Genomic DNA, 26213 nt, shown 5'->3' with positions numbered 1-26213 from the left:
TTCCCAACCCCATTACTTTGTGTAACCAGCCGTCATATCGGGTTAGTCCACTAGGGACTTTTAATTGCATTGTGTTAGTAATCAATGTATACTCTATTGTGTGTGTATGTAATTCATTTCATTAGTTAGTAAATAAATAATTGAGCCAATTTGTGTATCACCAATTCATCATGGTGACTAGGGTTTGTGCAGATTTATAGGATATTACGGCGCTCAGAATGAGACTAAAACTGGAGAAAATTATTGATGACAGATAGTATATCGAGATATTCTGATAATTAATTAGGAAAATGGTAACTCGTTAAACTTTTCCCGTGGTGCCCCAGATTACTACTTAAATTGTTATATGATTAATTTAAATGCGTAATAATTGAACATGGTATGTAATTATACCATGAATAGCCATCATCGCATTAATGGTAGCAATGTCACAACAATACCATGCCCCTACAAATTGAGGCTGTTCTGATGGCAAAGTTAATCAAGTGTATTAATGGTCTATAATACATGTGGCAGATCACTAGGTGTGGAACATTGGAGGATAGTGATGCGAGACAATTCAGAGGTGCAGCATATAAGGCACGTTTCAAAACCAAGCAAAAGCTGGTATATTTATCAAATGAACCGGTGGTTTACAGAAATGGCCCAACTTGGTCCAATCTTTCCGAGCGCCCATCTTTGTTGTGGCGACTTTGGTACCAGGATTCCTCCTGGCTGGCAGCTGCAACCTTGTGGTGTGGGAGGGGAGACTCGCTTCCATGGTGGTTAGTCATTCATGTCTCTTCATTTGCCATCTCTGGTTCTGAATGTTTCCCATAAAAAACATTACCATATGAAATGGATTCACTCACCGAGTTAGAGGGACCCTGGTAGTTCAGCGTTTGGCACTTATAATCCATCTCCCACTCAGCATCCCACCACCACTCTTCTTCTTCTTGAGTGCACTGGGCCTTCAGCATTGCACTGGGGTCACACTCGCATGAATCATGGTTAACATCAGCATGGGATGGGCAGTTTTGAGACTCATCATTCTTATGAGATTCATAAGCTCACTCCTCTCCAGTTTCAAGTTCTCAATGCACTTTTCTTGGACTGTGCATTCTTCATTGAGGTCATCAACCTCTTCTCGAAGACACCTTTTCTCCTCTTCAGTTTTGCACAGGAGATCTTGAAACATTTTCAGCCTCCTCTTCAAGTCTTCAGCTTCATCATGTGGAGCACATTTTCTTCTATTTACCAGTTTCAAAGTTCGCAGCTCCTGCAAAGTACCCTTCCAATACTTCTCCAGCTTGGCGGATCGCCGTTGCTCTTTGTTTCAGCAGGCTTTCTTTAGCCTTCTTCCTCTTCTCAGCTTCAGCAGTTAGCACATTTTCCCTTTTATCTGGTTTGCTGACAGAAACTTGGACTTCTTGCTCAAACCCAGACCCTTCTTGCTCAGGGGACTGGGTGAGTAAATGTCCATCCTCCATGCTGACAAAACACTGTAGAGTACTACTCCTGGCCAAGGCATCCAGTTCTGCTTGCCAGGCCTTTTGGTGAGTGTCTAGCGCCACATCCATCATGTTATTTATAGCTTTCCATAGCTCCATTAACCCTTTTTCCATCTCTGGGCACCTGGTGGCTTCTTCAGAAAGTTTAGAAGGAACTCCCTTTGAGCTTCAGGTAGTACTTCTTTGCCTTCCCCCTGCAGCCAGAACAGTGAGGGGATCCGTCATCCATCCATGAATGTCTGCAGCCATTGTGTACAAATGTGTGCTCTGAATTCCTTCATGCACTACACCTCTTGGCAGGGCTCGGCAGGGGGACAGGGCAGAATTTGGGATGCAAGACAATTCAGAGGCTCAACACAAAAGGCACGATACAAAGGTAAGGTGATTTACACAAATGGTGCAAACGTTGAGAAGACACAGGCCTCCACACTTCGATCATTACTGAACATAAAGGGGAAGTTCTATATTTTAAAACGTAATGTTGGACGGTCCCTCACTTTGAAAGTAGTCTATGGGCCAGGAGAGACTAATCCATGATTTTGTGGATAGTGATACGCTGCATACAGACCCCCCCCGCACACGCAACATCGTTGCGATACATTGAGTTTCATGTAAGACAATTTGGCGGAAAAATTGAAGGTAGCTGTAGCCTATTTCCTGTTTCTGAATCTTTTATTAAAGAATGTGAAACAATGTGTATTTTCTGCTTTTCATGAAATCATGTAGGTGTTCTTTAGGCTTTATGGCCTAAAATAAACATGTTCATATAGGCAGAATATTATATTTTGTAGCATAGGCTACCAAATGTACACTGCTCAGAAAAATAAAGGGAACACTAAAATAACACATCCTAGATCTGAATGAATGAAATATTTTACTTTACATAGGTGAATGTGCTGACAACAAAATCACACAAAAGCTATAATGGAAATCAAATTTATCAACCCATGGAGGTCTGGATTTGGATCAAAATTAAAGTGGAAAACCACACTACAGGCTGATCCAACTTTGATGTAATGTCCTTAAAACAAGTCAAAATGAGGCTCAGTAGTGTGTGTGGCCTCCACGTGCCTGTATGACCTCCCTACAACGCCTGGGCATGCTCCTGATGAGGTGGCGGATGGTCTCCTGAGGGATCTCCTCCCAGACCTGGACTAAAGCATCCGCCAACTCCTGCAACGTGGCGTTGGTGGATGGAGCGAGACATGATGTCCCAGATGTGCTCAATTGGATTCAGGTCTTGGGAACGGGCGGGCCAGTCCATATCATCAATGCCTTCCTCTTGCAGGAACTGCTGACACACTCCAGCCACATGAGGTCTAGCATTGTCTTGCATTAGGAGGAACCCAGGGCCAACCGCACCAGCATATGGTCTCACAAGGGGTGTGAGGATCTCATCTCGGTACCTAATGGCAGTCAGGCTACCTCTGGCGAGCACATGGAGGCCCCCCAAAGAAATGCCACCCAACACCATGACTGACCCACCGCCAAACCGGTCATGCTGGTCTCCAGACTGTCACATGTGCTCAGTGTGAACCTGCTTTCATCTGTGAAGAGCACAGGGCGCCAGTGGCGAATTTGCCAATCTTGGTGTTCTCTGGCAAATGAAAAACGTCCTGCACGGTGTTGGGCTGTAAGCACAACCCCCACCTGTGGACGGCGGGCCCTCATACCACCCTCATGGAGTCTGTTTCTGACCATTTGAGCAGACACATGCACATTTGTGGCCTGCTGGAGGTCATTTTGCAGGGCTCTGGCAGTGCTCGTCCTGCTCCTCCTTGCACAAAGGCGGAGGTAGCGGTCCTGCTGCTGGGTTGTTGCCCTCCTACGGCCTCCTCCACATCTCCTGATAGCACCTCCATGCTCTGGACACTACACTGACAGACACAGCAAACCTTCTTGCCACAGCTCGCATTGATGTTCCATCCTGGATGAGCTGCACTACCTGAGCCACTTGTGTGGTTTGTAGACTCCGTCTCATGCTACCACTAGAGTGAAAGCACCGCCAGCATTCAAAAGTGACCAAAACATCAGCCAGGAAGCATAGGAACTGAGAAGTGGTCTGTGGTCACCACCTGCAGAACCACTCCTTTATTGGGGGTGTCTTGCTAATTGCCTATAATTTCCACCTGTTGTCTATTCCATTTGCACAACAGCATGTGAAATGTATTGTCAATCAGTGTTGCTTCCTAAGTGGAAGTGTGATTGACTTGGAGTTACATTGTGGTGTTTAAGTGTTCCCTTTATTTTTTTGAGCAGTGTATTAAATAAACAGATCAAGCTCAAATATTCGGATATGATAAAAGGCCGACATTTGATCTTTTCAATTAAAGAAAAAGACTCACATGACAACAGAAACATTGTGATTTTAGAGACAAAGTAACAATAGCCTCTATGATTAAAGGGACCGGAGTCCATCTGTTACTGGGCTCTCACTATTATCATTATTTACATCATTCAAATTCACCATATAGGGGTATTGGATTGGATCCAACGTGGATCCCAACGAGACATCAAAATATTCTGGACATTCTTCCAAACACCGTTTTCCCGCACTGGCTGTTTTTGCATTGTGTGCTATAGGCCTATCACAACAACGGTTTGTCACTTGACTCTCCTTCAAAATAATATTTCCTGGATCAGTTGATGATGGTCGACAATATCACAAGGCCTAACTAAACAGCTGGATACCAAATGCGCACCCAACAAGTAAGGTATATTAGACTATGCATAGCCTATTGAAGAACCACGCGAGTTAGGTGACTTGGTTAAAAGCATTTTTTTTTAAAGCGTGATATTGCAATTGCATAAATCCTTTGGATTTGTGTGCCCATGAAAAAGGGGTTTAACAGCGTAGCCTAACATATCATTATGAACACAATCTAATAGACTCAGCAAAACTTTGTCCCACTGATGGCCCCCATAAAGGGTTGTGGATTTCATATTCAGATGATTGATCTTTCAGAACATTCACACCTAGCCTACTGGACAATCAGCTCAGTTATCTGTACACTTTCCTGTGTGCAGTGCAGGTCAGTAATATTTCCCTCTCCTTTTCAAATCAAAAAATGCAACTGTTAGCCTATTGATACAGACTTTACATAGGCCATTATCACTATAGCCTAATACTCCAATTGATTGAAAGATTGTGTGCTGCCGACAAACAGCAGTGCAGTATTTCTAATAATTAGCCTAAACTGAATCCTAAAAAAACTCCTTGTGCTGAATGAATGAATCTGCACAGCCCTGGCTAAAGCCAATGATGTTTGAGTAGGCTAGGCCTAGTTTATATTATATTTATAATTAGACTCCATAGATCAAATTGAAAGAAAAATACATGTTATTTCAACCTTGTAATTTATTATGTGAAAGTTTTTTTATTCATTAATGAATGAATGTATTAGTAGGCTTATGGATGACATTTTTCAAGTTATTCACCCAACCCAGTTTTATTTATTCTAAAAGGCATGCAACAAATGCAGAGCATTTTAATTTATTTTATACAATATTTGGCCCATATGAACAAATTTATTTTAGGGCTTAAATGAGCCAATATATGAGAGCCTTCAGGACAGGTTTAACTGATTTTACCCACTGAAAAGATATGAGAGCCTTTATGAGTTCCCCACGGAGCAACGAAGCCACCAGCACATGCATTGTCCCCCAGTTAAATCGCGCACACGAAAGTAACCAACATAAAATAATGCATTGCAGCGGTGCTTCGATTCTATACAGTGTATCTATAAGATGGACAACCCACTACCCTTCACTCAAAATGTCAGCAGGTCAGGGCAGCACTGCGGCTGTATGAGAGGAGATGGAGGTGGTAGAAGTAGCCTCCTGGCCTTTGATTCAGGCACAAGCATAGATACTACAAAACTTATCCTATAAACCTATGCATTGACATAATACTCTCAGAGGTGCAACCTTCTTAAGAGCTGCTGTCTGTTATAGCGGGTGATTCCTCTCGAAACTAGAATTTAAAAAAGGGCATGATTTGGGGGATTTTCACAACATTTAACCATACAAGGGTCCTTTGGAGGAAGGATTGCCAATTTTTCAATATATCGTTGAACATAATATATTCTACGGGCATATCGAAGTCTCCAGAGCGGGATCTGCTGGTTTTAAAGTTACGGCCCATTTTATACAGAGAAATTGGCATAGTAGACAATCAATTTAACCAATCACAGCCCTCCTTTTACTTGTATCATTGCACATCCTGCAAAGGCAACCATTTTGAATCTATTTTCACATTCACTGTTGGTAATGCTTACAAATTGGATCATAACTAAAAGTAGCAGAAATCCTACTCTGGAACTTTGATTTGCCCGTAGAGTAGATCCTGTTCAAGAAAAAGGAAAAAAAAGAAGAAATTTGGCAAAACAAATGTGTATATTTCAATATTAAGGTTTATATTTTTCAATAATCCTCATTTAATGTAAGAAATGTGTTATTGAAATCAAAATACTACTCATTTTACAGTGCAAGCGGTACGCTTCATATGACACCAATATTCCACAGGGATGCTGGCCCATGTTGACTCCAATGCTTCCCACTGTTGTGTCAAGTTGGCTGGATGTCCGTTGGGTGGTGGACCATTCTTGATACACATGGGAAACTGTTGAGTGTGAAAAACCCAGCAGCGTTGCAGTTCTTGACACAAACCGGTGCGCATGGCACCTACTGTCATACCCTGTTTAAAGCCACTTAAATATTTTGTCTTGCCCATTCTTCCTCTCAATGGCACACATACACAACCCATGTCTCAGTTGTCTCCAGGCTTAGAAATCCTTTAACTGGTCTTCTCCCCTTCATCTACACTGATTGAAGTGGATTTAACAAGTGACATCGATGAAGGATCATAGCTTTCACCTGGATTCACCTGGTCAGTCTGTCATAGAAAGAGCAGGTGTTCTTAATGTTTTGTACACTGTGTCAACAATCCTCCCTACAAAGGATTACATGTTGTGAAAAATCCCCAAATCATGGTCTTTTTATGTTCCTAGTTTCATAAGGAATCACCCTAGTATGGATGTACTCACAGTACGTCTCAAACAGACGAGATAAGACACCATTTTCTCTACCCTGTTCTCAATCTGAAAAATTGTTTTTTCAGTCAGATGTCTGACTGGTGACTCATGCCACTGTAAGCTTGGTTCTATTTTCTTCTCTGCTCTTAGCGGCCCTGCTGACGCTAACACCAAAGGATGGTGACGCAGCTGCAGCTTGGGCCTCTGCAGGGCAGGAGTCCTCCATTTATGTAAATAGAAAAGGCCTCTGGGAATGGCTACTGCGGCTGCAGCCGGTGATATGCACCCACCTTGTTTCCGGAGGTGTCCTTGCCCTTGCCCTCCTCAGCAACGTGGAATCTCAGGTTCTCCAGGAGAATGACGGAACCCTCTGCGGGGTCGGCGCAGGCCTGCTCTACATCAGGACCCACACAGTCCTTCAGGAAGTGCACATCCCTGAGAATGAGTGCAAAGCAAACACATGCACATTTGAGTACTTTATTGGGCTCCATAATGAAACACTGACTAAGTACAAAGAATCCAAATATTTCCAAAATGACAAATCTGATTAATTAATTGGGACGAGTAATATTTCACTCGGCGCATGGTAATAGGCAGCTATGGAGGGCCATGGAAGGAGCCAGGAGGTCTCACTTGCCCAGCAGGCTCTTGAGCTCGGCGGCCACGGGCTCCAGGGAGAATTTGTCAGGCATGGGGTTCCCATCAGGACGACCCAAGTGGCTCATCAGCACCACGGCCTTGGCCCCATGATCCAGACAGTGCTTGATGGTGGGGACAGCAGCCTTGATCCTGGAACACACAGGTACAAAGTATGAGCAAAGGCTGGAATAGGGCTCCTATAGAATGACATAGCAGCATTTGGTCTAATAAGGTGTATTACTAATAGATGATCAAATTAAAACAAGCTCATTATTACCTCTGGTTGTTTGTGATTTTATGGTCCTTCATGGGCACATTGAAATCAACCCTGCAAAAGAGAAATGTCAAACATCCATTTTGGACACAGTAATAGTGAATTGTGTTTTGAGCAGGGGTTGGAACCGGTTCAGGGAACAGAACAGAAAAATAACGACGTTGAAGAACAGAACCAGAACCGAGAAAGAAAGTGATCTATACGGTTTCGGAACAGAACCGTTTTAAAAGCATCGGAACCAGTTAATGTTACTTTATGTTCAGGGTATTTTTTTCCCCAGTCCCACAAATAAATGCAACAAAGCGCCTATGCAGAGCCCTCGCCGTCACTCAGAAACGTATTCCAGTGTCTGCATGCCTGCCAGCTGAAAATCTTTGCCAGTATGGTGTAGGCTACCTGTCCCTCCCTCCAAATATTTTTTATTAGAGAACAATGGATTAATTATTCAATGTTAGTTAACCCCCCGACACGCAGGCGTCCCATCTAGACATCTGGAAATGCAAATGCGCTACGCTAAATGCTAATAGCACTCGTTAAAACTCAAACATTCATTAAAACACACATGCAGGGTAGTGAATTAAAGCTACACTCGTTGTGAATCCAGCCAACAAGTCAGATTTTTAAAATGCTTTTCGGCGAAAGCATGAGAAGCTATTATCTGATAGCATGTAACACCCCAAAAGACCCGCAGGGGACGTAAACAAAATAATTAGCATAGTCGGCGCTACACAAAACGCACAAATAAAATATAAAACATTCATTACCTTTGACAATCTTCTTTGTTGGCACTCCTAGATGTCCCATAAACATCACTATTGGGTCTTTTTTTCGATTAAATCGGTCCATATATAGCCTAGATATCGATCTATGAAGACTGTGTGATCAAGGAAAAAAACAGTGTTTTATAACGCAACGTCATTTTTTTAAATAAAAAAAGTCGACGATAAACTTTCACAAAACACTTCGAAATACTTTTGTAATGCAACTTTAGGTATTAGTAAACGTTAATAATCGATCAAATTGATCACGAGGCGATGTATATTCTATAGCTGTACGTCTTGAAATAATGTCCGGGTAAATCTCAACCAAAATATCCGGTCGGAGACCGGAAGAAATGGGCTGTCTCTTCTTCGTTTGACCAAGAAACAAAGCCCAGGCAAATGACAAGACTGGTGACATCGTGTGGAAGCTGTAGGAATTGCAATCTTGGCTCCAGTTAATTTGCTTTTCCATAGACAATACATACAAGTGGCGCATTGATATATTTTCCAATTTTCAGTGATCAGATTTTCCTGCGCTTTTCGATGAAACCCACGTTCTGTTATAGTCACAGCCGTGATTTAACCAGTTTTAGAAACGTCTGAGTGTTTTCTATCCACACATACTAATCATATGCATATACTATATTCCTGGCATGAGTAGCAGGGCGCTGAAATGTTGCGCGATTTTTAACAGAATGTTCGAAAAAGTAGGGGGTAGGATCAACAGGTTAACTACAAAAAGGTAAGACGTGTTTTTATTTTAATTCTGGTGCCTTTCTGCACACAAGCTTGTTAGCTACCTAGCTAGGTAGAGCTGGTCTAGCTCTTTATAAAATCTAGGCAGTATTATGTGTAATCTAATGGAACTGAGAGTCGTCCTATTATTAATTTCCTTCAACCAATCAGTCATTTGTGTCAGTGCAGTACACGTTGAGTGCCCTTCTCTAGAAACATGCTGAAAGTCTGTTTGTTTACAGAGAAATTGCATTGTATTTGGTCAAACACCATTGTCCCAACAGTTTGCTAAAAGCTGGCAGCAAGCTTATAGGTCTGCTGTTAGAACCAGTAAAGGCCGCTTTACCACTCTTGGGTAGTGCTGTTTGAATGAATGTTTCTGCGCCTGCTTCTGCCTACCACCGCTCAGTCAGATACTTAGATACGTGTATGCTTGTATGCTCAGTCAGATTATATGCAACGCAGGACACACTAGATAATATCTAGTAATATCATCAACCATGTGTAGTTAACTAGTGATTATGATTGATTGTTTATTTATAAAGATAAGTTTAATGCTAGCTAGCAACTTACCTTGGCTTACTGCCTTCGCGTAACAGGCAGTCTCCTTGTGGAGTGCAACGAGAGAGAGGCAGGTCGTTATTGCGTTGTTTAACGCTAGCTAGCAACCTGTAAGGTTGCAAGATTGGATCCCCCGAGCTGACAAGGTGAAAATCTGTCGCTCTGCCCCTGAATGAGGCAGTTAACCCACTGTTCCTAGGCCGTCATTGAAAATAAGAATGTGTTCTTAACTGACTTGCCTAGTTAAATAAAAGGTATAAAAAATAAATAAATTGAAGAATCGGCAAATCGGCGCCCAAAAATACAGATTTCCGATTGTTATGAAAACTTGAAAATCGGCCCTAATTAATCGGCCATTCCGATTAATCGGTCGACCTCTAGTTTGTACCATGTTTTGTGCTGCTACCATGCTGTGCAGCTGCCATGCTGTGTTGTCATGTGTTGCTATCATGCTATTTTGTCGTCTTAGGACTCTCTTTATGTAGTGTTGTCTTTTGTTGTGATGTGTGTTTTGTCCTTTTTTTTTTTTTTTTTACCCATCAAGTCCCCACAGGAGGCCTTTAGCCTTTTGGTAGGCCGTCATTGTAAATAACAATTTGTTCTTAACTGACTTACCTAGTTAAATAAAAAACATTATGCAACCTATGGATTACAAAATACATTTTGAAATTTTCATGCGAGACAGGAGTCAGGATTTTTGGTTTCAGCGGGATTGGGACTGGATAGGAAAATAGCCTAGGCTCTAGGAAAGGAGAAGATATACATTTTCCCTAATGACTCCTTAAATTGTTAACAGACTTCATGTCTGACAGAGATGCCTATGTAGTAAATTGTGCATAGGCCTATCAAATGTATGACTGTCTGAAGACTCACAATGACAGCTCAAAGAGTCAAACGTTATTTTATTGTGTATACTGTAGGGGTTTCCAGTAAGATTTATTTTAAAAAGTCAGTCAAAAATAAATCATAAGAAATATATTTTTGAAGTGTTTGTACTATATGTAGATTATATTATTTCCAGCGCTTTCTTATACATACACCTACTCATTCAAGGGTTTCTTTATTTTTACTATTTTCTACATTGTAGAATAATAGTGAAGACCTCAAAACTCTGAAATAACGCATCCGGAATCATGTAGTAACCAAAAGCGTTAAATCAAAATATATTTTATGAGATTCTTCAAAGTAGCCACCCATTGCCTTGATGAGAGCTTTGCACACTCTTGGCATTCTCTCAACCAGCTTCATTAGGAACGCTTTTCCAACAGTCTTGAAGGAGTTCCCACATATGCTGAGCACTTGTTTGCTGCTTTTCCTTCACTCTGCAGTCCAAGTCATCCCAAACCATCTCAATTTGGGTTGAGGTCGGTGATTGTGGATGCCAGGTCATCTGATGCAGCACTCCATCACTCTCATTCTTGGTCAAATAGCTCTTAGAGAGGCTGGAGGTGTGTTTTGGGCCATTGTTCTGTTGAAAAACAAATTATAGTGGGCCAAAGCTTAAACCAGATAGGATGGCTTATCGCTGCAGAGTGCTGTGGTAGCCATGCTGGTTAAGTGTGCCTTGAATTCTAAATAAATCACAGACAGTGTCACCAGCAAAGCACCCTCACACCACCACCACCTCCATGCTTCACGGGGGGAACCACCCATGCAGAGATCATCTGTTCACCTACTCTGTGTCTCACAAAAACATGGCGGTTGGAACCAATCTCAAATATGGACTCGGATGAAAAGGACAGATTTCCACCGGTCTAATGTCCATTGCTCGTCTTTCTTGGCCCAAGCAAGTCTCTTCTTCTTATTGGTGTGGTTTCTTTGCAGCAATTCGACCATGAAGGCCTGATTCACACAGTCTCCTCTGGGTCTTCCTTTCCTGTGGCAGTCCTCATGAGAGGCAGTTTCATCATAGCGCTTGATGGTTTTTGAGACTGCACTTGAAGAAACTTTCAACGTTTTTGAAATGTTCCGGATTGACTGACCTTCATGTCTTAAAGTAATGATGGACTGTCGTTTCTCTTTGCTTATTTGAGCTGTTCTAATAGGGCTACCTTCTGTATACCACCCCTACCTTGTCACAACATAACTGATTGGCTCAAACGCATTAAGGAAGGAAATTCCACAAATGCACTTTTAACAAGACACATCTGTTAATTGAAATGCATTCCAGGTGACTACCTCATGAAGCTGGTTGAGAGAATGCCAAGAGTGTGCAAAGCTGTCATCAAGGCAAAGGGTGGATATAATATATTTTGATTACAACATGATTCCATATGTGTTATTTCAGAGTTGAGGTCTTCACTATTATTCTAAAATGTAGAAAATCATAAAAATACAGGAAAACCCCTGGAATGAGTAGGTGTGTCCAAGCCTTTGACTGGTACTGTATAGATTAGTATTATTTTTTTAATACACATATTTAACACCTTATTTTTCTTCGCACAAAACTACCTCCATAATGTTGGAGAATATAAGACCATAGATATGGTAGAAGAAAATACAAAGGATTTTTTTTTTTTTTACCACCATCTTTGAAATGCAAGAAAAAGGTTTGTTATAGCCATCACTATGGTTGTAGTTCCAATAGTGTCCACAAGATGGCAGCAGTGATTGTGCAAAGTTTCAGATGGATAACTTGGAGTATGACTGATCCTCAAGACTTTTAGTGTGAAGTCCCCATGTACATTTGGGCAAATCGTGAAGGAGATATTTGCATTCATATTCCATTTTTCTGCAAGAATATCGTCAAATCTGTATACTTGGACTTTGATTTCGCTTTCCAAGCATTAGTAGCAATAAGTTCAACATTTCCAAAACAACCAGTTTTCATAACTTCATAACTCTGAATATCCTTAGCATTTTTGTCCAAAATGAAAAGGCATGCTGTCGTACAAGGTTAGAAGCTACATTTTACGACATATACATGGTTTCCGGATACTCCCATAAAGCCCAACTCATTGGCTATCTAGCTAGCTTTGTTTGACCCCGATTGGTGCTTATTTGACAAGATACAGTAGTTCAAGTGATGGCCGCCCCTCGTCATCGGCGTCCCATGAAGGCGTCGCTCTCTGACCAAATATGGTGTCCTATAGGATATACTACACCCCTACTGAGATAGTGAAGTCTTGTTACCTTCTAGGATCTCTGAGGAATAGATACGAACGTGATTTGACTCATTATAACAACACAGTCACCAACGCTCTGGATAACATAAAAACAGCCTAACCAGCTCTACTAGGGCGAGTAAAATGGTCAGAGTGAGCTGTTCTCTCATTTGTGTCTGGAAGTAGCTAGCAAGCATGACTGCTGTTGGGTCAGAACTCTCGGATCAAGACTACTTCTCCACCAAGGGCGTCCTGTCTGCGCTCTAAACGCGCCGAGAACGAAACGCTCTGAATTTACAAACGGGCAATCTGACGAAGCTCTGCGTTTACGAACGCCCAGAGCACACTCTGGCACTCCAGATTTAAATTTATGGCTAACACGGTCACGTCATCCATGCTATTGTACATACGTAGTGCCTGTTGAAGGATGACACCCACATAAAGTACATTTCATGTATACATGTTTTATAACTAGAACATGTATTTTTTTTATGTTTATAGTTCGGTTGATATCTGCAATATTACTAACCCCCGGCCTAAAATGGCAGCTTTGGGCTCAGTTCAGGCTGCCAGATCTAGGCCGAATGACTCTCGCCTAGTCTCTACCGTCATTCATTTCGGACACGGGCCGGATCTGTCTGCCAGACCCAGGTCAGCAGTTTTAGATTTGGCATGCCGGAATCAGGCCAGATGTTGGTGCTATCTGGGCTCCCGGGTGCGGATAGTGTTCACACCAGCCCAAACGAACCGAACTAAGGGGGTAAACCAACTGGTGTGAAAGCCCCGTAACGAATTGGCAGGCAACTCGGTAGCGCTCTTGTTACGAATCACCGTGGCAAAGATGGTCGCTAGCGATGGTATAATCTCCTTTCCACTGGCTCTTCGAAGTCACATAATTGGAACTCACCTCATGATCACGCGCTTCCCCTTTACGTCCACCTTGTCCAGGGTGAGTTTATTTGACAGCGACATTTTGATGTTTTACTTGCACCTGCTCTGCTGTGTTCCGATCTTCACCTCACTCTGCTGATGCCGGGTAGGTCCCGAATGAAATGACCTTAGCGCAGGGAGGAACTTCTGATGGCCGGGACGTTAGCTTTGGTCAAAAGCTAATACGAGACTGCTGCATCAGCACTGTCATTGTGTTGTTCTTCTTCTACTTCGATGCGGTATAACTGCGGTTGGCATTCAATACATTTTGCATTACTGCCACCTACTACAGTGGAGTATAACTTGTACTTTGCTTAAAAAAAAGAAAATTATATTTAATCAACAAATGTCCTACCATCTAACCCTACACTCACTAAAACCCACCACCATATTCCACTATTTAAATATATCTTGTCCTACCTCAGGCCATCAGCCTGAAAGGACAGGACACCACCACTCAACACACCCTGTAACTCTTCTGAAGTCAAGTCTCCTACACACAAAAACCTCTCTGCAGCTGCCACCACAATCTCAATTTTCTTCTAATTACATTCCATACATTCAGTACAGTCGATAATCATTGCTATAAATGCTAAAAATCCAATCTTACTGAATCATATATCACTTGTTGGCCTATCCCTCTGTACTGGTACAGATATACTACTCATACCACTCCTCTCAGGGTCCCTCCCCCTTGACCCATTTTCCTCTTCTTTCTTCACTGCCTCAGCATACGACAACTTCTGCACTACTCTAACCCTGAAAACCTCAACCTGCCTCTCTCGCACGGGACATTTCTGATCCCCAGCCCCATGGGCACCCCTACAATTAACACATACCACTACTTTCCCCAATGCTACACATTCATTTTTTGTGTGTTTTTATTGAAATAAGTCAGTTAAGAACACATTTTTATTTACAATAACAGCCTACCCTGGCCAAACCCAGACTATGTTATGCTGGGCCAGTTGTGCACCGCCCTATGGGAATCCCAATCACGGCCGGATGTGATACAGCCTACCCCGGCCAAACCTGAAGATGCTGGGCCAATTGTGCGCCGCCCTATGGGACTCCCAATCACGACCGGATGTGATACAGCCTGGATTCAAACCAGGGACTGAAGTGACACCTCTTGCATTGAGATGCAGTGCCTTAGACCGCTGAACCTACTTCCTACACACTGCTGCCACATGCCCATAAGCTTGACACCTGTTACAGCGTAATATATTCTGCACAAAAGCTCGTACGGGATAACTTATATTTCTAACATCACTTCATCAGGCAACGACACAACATCAAAACTTAAAAGAACAGACAACGACTCTTATGTTTCCTCACTCACGCCAGCCTGTGCGTCTCACCAAACGATGAGCATCACAAACACTGGGAATCTTCCCCTTCAGTTGGTCAACTTTCTCATTTACCGTTACCCCAGTAATCACTCCTTTTAATGGCACCCTTTTCTTGAGAGCAGAAGAATTCACATTTCTTGCCCCCATTCATTTAACACGGAGTGCCTACTCCCTCTGACCAGCAGAAACACAAACAATTATCACAAGACCACTTCTGATTACCCTCACCGACTCCACAGCACCCAATTCTGTTTTCACCCACCCTGAAATCACAAATGGATCAGCCAAAAGACAATGGTACACTTTTTCAAAGAATTTCAATCCTACCGTCACAGACTCATCTTTATCCTGACCCTCTTTATCCTGACCCTCGGTGCAAGCCTCAGGCTCCGAACACTACACCACACCTACCACCTCCGCTACTTCGCCCTCACTCACGTCCATTTATCCTCCTGTCTTCAACATTTACATTTACATTTAAGTCATTTAGCAGACGCTCTTATCCAGAGCGACTTACAAATTGGTGCATTCACCTTATGACATCCAGTGGAACAGCCACTTTACAATAGTGCATCTAAATCTTTTAAGGGGGGGGGGGGTGAGAAGGATTACTTTATCCTATCCTAGGTATTCCTTAAAGAGGTGGGGTTTCAGGTGTCTCCGGAAGGTGGTGATTGACTCCGCTGTCCTGGCGTCGTGAGGGAGTTTGTTCCACCATTGGGGGGCCAGAGCAGCGAACAGTTTTGACTGGGCTGAGCGGGAACTGTACTTCCTCAGTGGTAGGGTAGGCGAGCAGGCCAGAGGTGGATGAACGCAGTGCCCTTGTTTGGGTGTAGGGCCTGATCAGAGCCTGGAGGTACTGAGGTGCCGTTCCCCTCACAGCTCCGTAGGCAAGCACCATGGTCTTGTAGCGGATGCGAGCTTCAACTGGAAGCCAGTGGAGAGAGCGGAGGAGCGGGGTGACGTGAGAGAACTTGGGAAGGTTGAACACCAGACGGGCTGCGGCGTTCTGGATGAGTTGTAGGGGTTTAATGGCACAGGCAGGGAGCCCAGCCAACAGCGAGTTGCAGTAATCCAGACGGGAGATGACAAGTGCCTGGATTAGGACCTGCGCCGCTTCCTGTGTGAGGCAGGGTCGTACTCTGCGGATGTTGTAGAGCATGAACCTACAGGAACGGGCCACCGACAGGGTGTTGTCCAGGATCACGCCAAGGTTCTTAGCGCTCTGGGAGGAGGACACAGTGGAGTTGTCAACCGTGATGGCGAGATCATGGAACGGGCAGTCCTTCCCCGGGAGGAAGAGCAGCTCCGTCTTGCCGAGGTTCAGCTTGAGGTGGTGATCCGTCATCCACACTGATATGTCTGCCAGACATGCAGAGATGCGATTCGCCACCTGGTCATCAGAAGGGGGAAAGGAGAAGATTAATTGTGTGTCGTCTGCATAGCAATGATAGGAGAGACCATGTGAGGTTATGACAGAGCCAAGTGACTTGGTGTATAGCGAGAATAGGAGAGGGCCTAGAACAGAGCCCTGGGGGACACCAGTGGTGAGAGCACGTGGTGAGGAGACGGATTCTCGCCACGCCACCTGGTAGGAGCGACCTGTCAGGTAGGACGCAATCCAAGCGTGGGCCGCGCCGGAGATGCCCAACTCGGAGAGGGTGGAGAGGAGGATCTGATGGTTCACAGTATCGAAGGCAGCCGATAGGTCTAGAAGGATGAGAGCAGAGGAGAGAGAGTTAGCTTTAGCAGTGCGGAGCGCCTCCGTGATACAGAGAAGAGCAGTCTCAGTTGAATGACTAGTCTTGAAACCTGACTGATTTGGATCAAGAAGGTCATTCTGAGAGAGATAGCGGGAGAGCTGGCCAAGGACGGCACGTTCAAGGGTTTTGGAGAGAAAAGAAAGAAGGGATACTGGTCTGTAGTTGTTGACATCGGAGGGATCGAGTGTAGGTTTTTTCAGAAGGGGTGCAACTCTCGCTCTCTTGAAGACGGAAGGGACGTAGCCAGCGGTCAGGGATGAGTTGATGAGCGAGGTGAGGTAAGGGAGAAGGTCTCCGGAAATGGTCTGGAGAAGAGAGGAGGGGATAGGGTCAAGCGGGCAGGTTGTTGGGCGGCCGGCCGTCACAAGACGCGAGATTTCATCTGGAGAGAGAGGGGAGAAAGAGGTCAGAGCACAGGGTAGGGCAGTGTGAGCAGAACCAGCGGTGTCGTTTGACTTAGCAAACGAGGATCGGATGTCGTCGACCTTCTTTTCAAAATGGTTGACGAAGTCATCTGCAGAGAGGGAGGAGGAGGGGGAGGGGGAGGATGATTCAGGAGGGAGGAGAAGGTGGCAAAGAGCTTCCTAGGGTTAGAGGCAGATGCTTGGAATTTAGAGTGGTAGAAAGTGGCTTTAGCAGCAGCGACAGAAGAGGAAAATGTAGAGAGGAGGGAGTGAAAGGATGCCAGGTCCGCAGGGAGGCGAGTTTTCCTCCATTTCCGCTCGGCTGCCCGGAGCCCTGTTCTGTGAGCTCGCAATGAGTCGTCGAGCCACGGAGCGGGAGGGGAGGACTGAGCCGGCCTGGAGGATAGGGGACATAGAGAGTCAAAGGATGCAGAAAGGGAGGAGAGGAGGGTTGAGGAGGCAGAATCAGGAGATAGGTTGGAGAAGGTTTGAGCAGAGGGAAGAGATGATAGGATGGAAGAGGAGAGAGTAGCGGGGGAGAGAGAGCGAAGGTTGGGACGGCGCGATACCATCCGAGTAGGGGCAGTGTGGGAAGTGTTGGATGAGAGCGAGAGGGAAAAGGATACAAGGTAGTGGTCGGAGACTTGGAGGGAGTTGCAATGAGGTTAGTGGAAGAACAGCATCTTGTAAAGATGAGGTCGAGCGTATTGCCTGCCTTGTGAGTAGGGGGGAAGGTGAGAGGGAGAGGTCAAAAGAGGAGAGGAGTGGAAAGAAGGAGGCAGAGAGGAATGAGTCAAAGGTAGACGTGGGGAGGTTAAAGTCGCCCAGAACTGTGAGAGGTGAGCCGTCCTCAGGAAAGGAGCTTATCAAGGCATCAAGCTCATTGATGAACTCTCCGAGGAACCTGGAGGGCGATAAATGATAAGGATGTTAAGCTTGAAAGGGCTGGTAACTGTGACAGCATGGAATTCAAAGGAGGCGATAGACAGATGGGTAAGGGGAGAAAGAGAGAATGACCACTTGGGAGAGATGAGGATCCCGGTGCCACCACCCCCGCTGACCAGAAGCTCTCGGTGTGTGCGAGAACACGTGGGCGGACGAAGAGAGAGCAGTAGGAGTAGCAGTGTTATCTGTGGTGATCCATGTTTCCGTCAGTGCCAAGAAGTCGAGGGACTGGAGGGAGGCATAGGCTGAGATGAACTCTGCCTTGTTGGCCGCAGATCGGCAGTTCCAGAGGCTACCGGAGACCTGGAACTCCACGTGGGTCGTGCGCGCTGGGACCACCAGATTAGGTGGCCGCGCCACGCGGTGTGGAGCGTTTGTATGGTCTGTGCAGAGAGGAGAGAACAGGGATAGACAGACACATAGTTGACAGGCTACAGAAGAGGCTACGCTAATGCAAAGGAGATTGGAATGACAAGTGGACTACACGTCTCGAATGTTCAGAAAGTTAAGCTTACGTAGCAAGAATCTTATTGACTAAAATGATTAAAATGATACAGTACTGCTGAAGTAGGCTAGCTGGCAGTGGCTGCGTTGTTGACTTTGTAGGCTAGCTGGCAGTGGCTACAGTGCTGCTATTCGGGGGCTAGCTGGCTAGCTAGCAGTGTTGATTACGTTACGTTGCGTTAAAAGAACGACAATAGCTGGCTAGCTAACCTAGAAAATCGCTCTAGACTACACAATTATCTTTGATACAAAGACGGCTATGTAGCTAGCTATGTAGCTAGCTACGATCAAACAAATCAAACCGTTGTACAGTGCTGCTATTCGGTAGACGGTGGACGTTTGCTAGCTGGCTAGCTGCTGGGCAGATAGCAGTGTAGACTACGTTAGGACGACGAAATACGATAATTACGCAATTATCTTTGATACAATGACGGCTATGTAGCTAGCTAAGAAGAAATTGCTAAGATTAGACAAATCAAACCGTTGTACTATAATGAAATGTAATGAAATGTAATGAAAAGTTATACTACCTGCGGACCGAAGTGCGGATGCGACCGCTCGCTCCAACCCGGAGCGAGCGGTCGCAAATCCGGTGTACAGCTTTTTGCCATTCTTTTTTAACAAACTATCTCCCTTTTTTTCTGCCATTTTTAACTGATTCAAGCACATGCTCTTCCGCCCTCCTCTGGCTCTCTTTTTCCCTCCATTCGTCCTCTGTATACCTCCCTGTATATATTGTTCTTTTTTACTGCTGTTTTTTAATTACTTGTTACTTTTATCTCTTATTCATATCTGTATTTTTTGAAACTGCACTGTTGGTTAAGGGCTTGTAAGTAAGCATTTCACTGTAAGGTTGTATTCGGCGCATGTGACTAATAAAATTTGATTTGAAGTATACATCTCCTTATGATAATTCTGCACTTTTCCTGACATACATTTTGTTCTTGCCCTGAAGGGACGCCATTTTCTAGGCCTTGCCATTGGGTTATGTCAGTGCCAGTCATATGAGCCCTGCCCTCCATTGAGTACATTGAGTCATAATTCCTATAAAACCTAGCGATAAAACCCAGAAATGGTTCCAATAGTTTTTCTATCATTCCTATTTCCATAGGGGTTTTTAGAAATACTTCATACAAGGTATGTGTTTCGTGTAGGCTTACCTTGGTGTGACGTTGTGATAACCGGGCAAATCTCTCTCAGACAAGGTAACTTTTATCAATATATTCGCCCAAAAATGAAATGCTAATTAGCTGCTAATGTGGCTATCATACAGAACTACACATCCTGTCATAAGCTTTGACATAAGTACTCAAGGCACAGGGTGAGAAAGACCTCCACATTTCTCCATGCAAACTCTTATCTACCAGTAGCAAGTAACCTACCAGGTCATCCAATGACTACACCTGGTTGGGCACGGCTGGCTTCCTCCACTCGCATTACACATCTGTACATCGGATATTGTGAACTGCCAAAATAGGCTGCATGGCTACACTTATGGGCTCCATGGAAGCATTGGCATGTGGTAGAGAGAATCCCCTGGACACCAGGGCGGGCCCGCTCATTAGGCAGGATTAACCGGCCACCTATCAAATCAATCAAACTTTATTTGTCACATGCACCAAATACAAGTGCAGACCTTACTGTAAAATGCTTACTTACCAGCTCTTAACCAACAGTGCAGTTCAATAAGAGTTAAGAAAATATTTACCAAATAAACTAAAGTAAAAAATAAAAAGTAACACAATAAAATAACAATAACGAGGCTATATACAGGGGGTAGCGGAGTCAGTGTGCGGGGATATAGGTTAGTTGAGGTCATTTGTATATGTAGGTAGGGGTGAAGTGACTACAGTGGTTGCTCCACTAAAAGTTTTGTGATTATGCTGCAGGACATAGAGGTAATTTGTGGTTTAGTACAGTACCCTGTGTCACTACTTCATTGCTCCAGAACAGCGCAAGGGGGAGTTAGAGCACTGATTATGCTTTTGGGTCCCAAGGCGCTACTTTGTCTCTCCCGACCGGTCACATTGTACAGTGCCTGAGTGGCACAGCAGTCTAAGACACTGAATCGCTGTGTTGCTACAGATGCTGATTCAATACCTGTACTGGCCTCGACTGGGAAACCCATGAGATGACTGTAGGTTTTTTGTTTCTCTCACTCTAAAAACAGCAATGAATCATTCAAAATAAGAAACTGGCTTTACTTACAAATTAGTAACAATGTCTCACCCCATGTTCAAGAATGGCCTTTTTCTCGCTCATTTTACTTTATTTGAAAACAAAATAATCTAAAAAATATTATTTTTTAAACAAAGCGATTATTATTAATTTAGAATTATATAAAGCCCCTTGGATATTCTCACAGATATATTATTAACCCTGTTATTAGCAGGACAATATATATTGGTCATTTTGGTCATGGCTCCTGAGTGGCGCACAAAGAGATTGCCTTGCAGTTCTCCAGCTGTATCCACTGGGGTCAATGTAAATAGTCCGGTGGCCATTTGATTAATTGTTCAGCAGTCTTATTGCTTGGGGGTAGAAGCTGTTAAGGAGCATTTTGGTCCTAGACTTGGTGCTCCGGTATCGCTTCCCGTGTGGCAGCAGAGAAAACAGTCTATGACTTCGGTGACTGGAGTCTCTGATAATGTTATGGGCTTTCCTCTGACACTGCCTATTATATAGGTCCTGGATGGCAGGTAGCTTGGCCCCAGTGATGTACTGGGCCGTACGCACTACCCTCTGATGGTGCAGCTGTGGAACTTTTTGAGGATCTGGGGACCCATGCCAGTCTTTTCAGTCTCCTGAGGGAGAAAAGGTTTTGTCATGCCCTCTTCACGACTATCTTGGTGTGCTTGGACCATGATAGTTTGTTGGTGATGGAACTTGAAACTCTCAACCCGTTCCACTACAGCTCTGTCAATGTTAATTGGGGCGTTATCGGCCCGTCTTTTCCTGTAGTCCACGATCAGCTCCTTTGTTGTCCTGGCACCACACTGACAGTTCTCTGACCTCTTTCCTATAGGCTGTCTCATTATTGTCTGTGATCAGGCCTACCACTGTTGTGTCATTAGCAAACTCAATGATGGTGTTGGAGTCGTGTTTGGCCATGCAGTCGTGGGGTGAACAGGGAGTACACTAAATACACATCCCTGAGGGGCCCCAGTGTTGAGGATCAGTGTGGCAGATGTGTTGTTGCCTACCCTTACCACCTGGGGGGCGGTCCGTCAGGAAGTCCAAGATCCAGTTGCAGAGGGAGGTGTTTAGTTCCAGGGTCCTTAGCTTAGTGATGAGCTTTGTGAGCACTATGGTGTTGAATGCTGAGCTGTAGTCAATGAACAGCATTCTCACATAGGTGTACCTTTTGTCCAGGAGGGAAAGGTGTGGAGTGCGATTGAGATTGCGTCATCTGTGGATCTGTTGGGGTGGTATGCGAATTAGAGTGGGTCTAGGATATCTGGGAGGATGCTGTTGATGTGAGCCATGACCAGTCTCTCAAAGTACTTTATGGCTACCGACGTGAGTGCTACAGGGGCGGTAATCATTTGGGCAGGTTACCTTCGCTTCCTTGTGCACAGGGGACTATGGTGGTCAGCTTGAAACATGTAGGTATTACAGACTTGGTGAGGGAGGGAGAGGTTGAAAATGTCAGTGAAGACACTTTCCAGTTGGTCCGCGCATGTTTTGAGTACACGTCCAGGTAATCCGCCTGGCCCCGCGGCTTTGTGAATGTTGACCTGTTTAAAGGTCTTGCTCACATCGGCTGCCGAGAGCGTTATCACACAGTCATCCAGAACAGCTGGTGCTCTCGTGCATGCTTCAGTGTTGCTTGCCTCGAAGCGAACATAAAAGGCATTTAGCTCGTCTGGTAAGCTTGCGTCCCTGGGCAACTCACGTCTGGGTTTCCCTTTGTAGTCCATAATAGTTTTCAAGCCCTGCCACATTCGATGAGCGTCAGAAAAATTGTAGAAGGATTCAATCTTAATCCTGTATTGACGCTTTGCTTGTTTGATGGTTCGTCTGAGGGCATAGTGGGATTTCTTATAAGTGTCCGGATTAGTGTCCAGCTCTGACCTTTAGCTCGATGCGGATGTTGCCTGTAATTCATGGCTTCTGGTTGGGATATGTACGGTCACTGTGGGGATGACGAGGTCGATGCACTTATTGATGAAGCCGATGACTGAGGTGGTATACTCCTCAATGCCATTGGATGAATCCCGGGAACATATTCCAGTCTGTGCTAGCAAAACAGTCCTATAGTGTAAAAAACAGTCCTGTAACTTCCTGCTTTAGTTTTTGCTTGTAAGCAGGAATCAGGAGAATGCATCTCTATGTGTTGAGTAAAGGTGGTCTAAAAAAATGTCCTCTGGTTGCACGTGACCTATAGCGGCAGATTTACGAGGGCAGCATTTTCTGGAGCTACCCTGTTGCAAACCGTAGTCTGGATTTTTTATGGCAGTTTTGGAGCAGTGGCTTCTTCCTTGCTAAGTGGCCTTTCAGGTTATGTCTATATAGGACTCGTTTTTCTGTAGATTATTCTGTACCGGTTTCCTCCAGTAACTTCACAAGGTCCTTTGCTGTTCTTCTGGGATTGATTTGCACTTTTCGCACCAAATTACAATAATCTCTAGGAGACAGAATGTGTCTCCTTCCTGAGCGGCATGACGGTTACGTGGTCCCATGGTGTTTATACTTGCATACTATTGTTTGTACAGATGAACGTGGTACCTTCAGGCGTTTGGAAATTGCTCCCAAGGATGAACCAGACTTGTGGAGGTCTACAATTTTTTTTCTGAGGTCTTGGCTGATTTCTTTTCATTTTCCCATGATGTCAATCAAAGAGGCACTGAGTTTGAAGGTAGGTCTTGAAATACATCCACAAGTACACCTACAATTAACTCAAATTATGCCAATTACCCTATCAGAAGCTTCTAAAGCCATGACATCATTTTCTGGTGTTTTCCAAGCTGTTTAAAGGCAGTCAATGTAGTGTATGCAAACTCATGACCCACTGGAATTGTGATACAGTGAAATAATATCTGTAAACTTTTTTTTATTTTTTTATTACTTGTGTCAAGCACAAAGTAGATGTACTAACCAACTTATCAAAACTATAGTTTGTTAACAATAAATGTATGGAGTGGTTGAAAAATGAGTTATAATGACTCCAACCTAAGTGTATGTAAACTTCCGACTGCAACTATATATACTAGGCGGTGTCAGAGGAAGGCCCTCGTTATCTTGTGTTACTTTTTACTTTTATTTAGTAAATATTTTACTTTTATTTAGTAAATATTTTATTAAGTCTTTCTTTAGGGCTTGTAAGTAAGCATTTCATGGTAAGGTCTACACCAGTTGTATTTGTTACATGTGACAAATAACTATTGATTAGGTCATTGACACAGATTAGGAATAACAAGGTCCAATTATCCAATCCCGTGGCACACCACAGTATCTCTTGGCCCTGGTAGATGCATAGCAGTTCAAACAAATTCTCTATAAACATAAATGATATGTATACTCATGTAAACTGTAATAATGCAATTTAGCAAGTAATCTTTCATGATCAACTGTGTCAAACCCTTTGGATATATCTAAAGATGCCAATAGCGTATTCACTCTTGTTAAGGGCTATAAATATTTTCCCACAAGTTGCAAAAAAGCAATATCTGTAGAGTAGTTCTTACAACAGCAAAAAAAATGGTGCTTATATTTAACTACGCGTGTCAGTAATTCTTATTTACAATGATGGCCTAATACCGTGTTGATTTAAATGTGGCAACATTCTCCTATACACCAATTCTTCTAGGATTTTAGAAAAACATGATAGTACAGATATATTCTTGACTCTAACTTTCCTGATTACATTTGACAAAGGCACCACTTACCATTTGAAAGGTACATGAAAGGGGACACCGCAACAGAGTGCTTAAGTAAAAGATATTCAGTCAACGTTTGGTTTACATTTAATTGATTGATTACATGGGTAATGTCAGGACGGCAACAAGTTAAAAACATGGGTATCCATCTGTACAACCAGAATGTTTATAAGGGATATCTGGAATAAGTGTTTTGTGGTCTGCTGTGGTCGATTTCTCAAGAGAGCAGTCTCAGTCCATTATTCTTCCGCATCCCTCCATGGTTTGGGTTGGACCTTCCCAACTGGAGACAGATTCCATGTGATGCCGGTTTGTGTTAGTACCTGAAAACGAGGACAGATGTTGAGCATCCCAAATAACAAATGAGTGTGTACACAGCAAGTTAGGATTTATGTTGGTGTGGGGAAAGAATAATACACCAAGAAAGACTAGGCTATACAAATGTTATACACTGTTTTAGGCCTACTATAACTTGGCACAACAAAGATAAAAAAATAAACATACAAATCCCCAGACTGACACACAGAACGCGAATCCTCCGACCATCAGGCCAGTGCCATACTTGGCATGGAATTCGGGGGCATGGGTTGAACTGAACCTCACACGACGGGCACCTTGTCCTGCATTGAATAGATAAAACAAACATGTAGGGCCAAGGCACAACCATCCACACAGTGAGTAAATGTCAGTGATTCAGAGGTCATGAGCCCTTGGTTATTTTGTATTTATTTAACTAGGCAAGTCAGTTAAGAACAAATTCTTATTTACAATGACGGCCTACCCTGGCCAAACACGGACGACGCTGGGCCAATTGTGCGCAGCCCAATAGGACTCCCAATCACAACCGGATGTGATGCAGCCTGGATTTGAACCAGGTACTGCAGTGACGTCTCTTGCACTGAAAAGCAGTGTCTTAGACCACTGCACAACTCGGGTTATACTGATAACACAGGCGTAAAATAATTAACAGGCTTCGGCATTCCAACTTCTCCGTTTTAGCACCCCAAGACTTCGCTCTCATTTTATCCAGAGAGTGGTAGGATGGAATGTCAAGATTACTTCTGCACGGATTAACTATATTGTCATGTTGGATTATTCAATTAAAAAGTCCCTCAGTATCTTGAGTATCTGCCTTTAACACCTAAATGCATTTGAGTATGTAAAAAAAAATGGTGCAATCGCTAACCAATACATGACTCTGGGGATGGGGTGAAGTGAAGACAGTTAGGAGGCAAGTTGACATTGTAAGTGACCATCTAATTGTGCCCCTCACTGCCTGTAAATGAGTGTCAAGTGTCAAGTGTAAATGAGTGTCAAATGAGTGTTAAAACAATAACACAGACCTGACTAATGTTCAAAGTGGAGTTAGCGAAGTAAAGAACCTTCAACAACTAACTTAGCTAGCGAACGCAAGCCAACTACTAGATAACGTTACTACTACAATCAGTCAGTCAATTTACAAGCGCTAACGTAATATGGTTAAATTAGGTAGGCTAGCTCACTAGACTGCTAGCTGTCAGATAGTTTAGCTAGGCTAAGTAAGGACAGTCACTTATAACACTTAAAAATAATTTCCAGTTTACAGAAATATTCAAACAGACACAAGATGAAGAAGCAGCAATCTATCCCTTTTAAACGATCTCTTACCGGAGACGTTCAGGGCTGCTTTAGCAAACCGAAGCATGTTGACTCGGGTTCGTAAAATGCCCTTGAAGACCAAACTGGAAGAACGTTTACGACAAATACCGGAAAATGGTTCAAAGTAACTCATACGCGCATGCGCATAATTTGCTAAACCTCGGTTAGTGCTATCTGAGATCCTTCGGACGTCCCTACCTT

At 43.8% G+C, this 26213-nt stretch overlaps 2 protein-coding genes across 2 annotated transcripts in view; both read right to left on the bottom strand.

The window, feature by feature from the left end:
- Positions 1-13757, bottom strand: part of LOC115135951 (phosphoglycerate kinase) — a 28431-nt gene extending 14674 nt beyond the window's left edge. The window contains exons 1-4 of the mRNA XM_029671204.2: positions 13505-13757; positions 7440-7490; positions 7157-7312; positions 6814-6958 (exon numbers count right to left, since the gene is read on the bottom strand). Of these exons, the coding sequence (XP_029527064.1) occupies positions 6814-6958; positions 7157-7312; positions 7440-7490; positions 13505-13569 (417 nt within the window). The 5' untranslated portion in view covers positions 13570-13757. The remainder of the gene's footprint in view (positions 1-6813; positions 6959-7156; positions 7313-7439; positions 7491-13504) is intronic.
- A 10686-nt stretch (positions 13758-24443) lies between these two features.
- On the bottom strand, positions 24444-26131 carry LOC115136485 (cytochrome c oxidase subunit 7B, mitochondrial-like). The gene is made up of 3 exons (XM_029672064.2): positions 26022-26131; positions 24879-24994; positions 24444-24697 (listed from the first exon to the last, which is right to left on the bottom strand). Exons 1-3 carry the CDS (start codon positions 26056-26058, stop codon positions 24614-24616), a joined length of 237 nt encoding a protein of 78 aa, XP_029527924.1. The 5' UTR covers positions 26059-26131; the 3' UTR covers positions 24444-24613.
- Positions 26132-26213: the final 82 nt, after the last annotated feature.

This window comes from Oncorhynchus nerka, linkage group LG10, assembly GCF_034236695.1.
Source record: "Oncorhynchus nerka isolate Pitt River linkage group LG10, Oner_Uvic_2.0, whole genome shotgun sequence".
NCBI classification, from domain to species: Eukaryota; Metazoa; Chordata; class Actinopteri; order Salmoniformes; family Salmonidae; genus Oncorhynchus; species Oncorhynchus nerka.
This window is presented reverse-complemented; position numbering and strand designations above follow the sequence as displayed.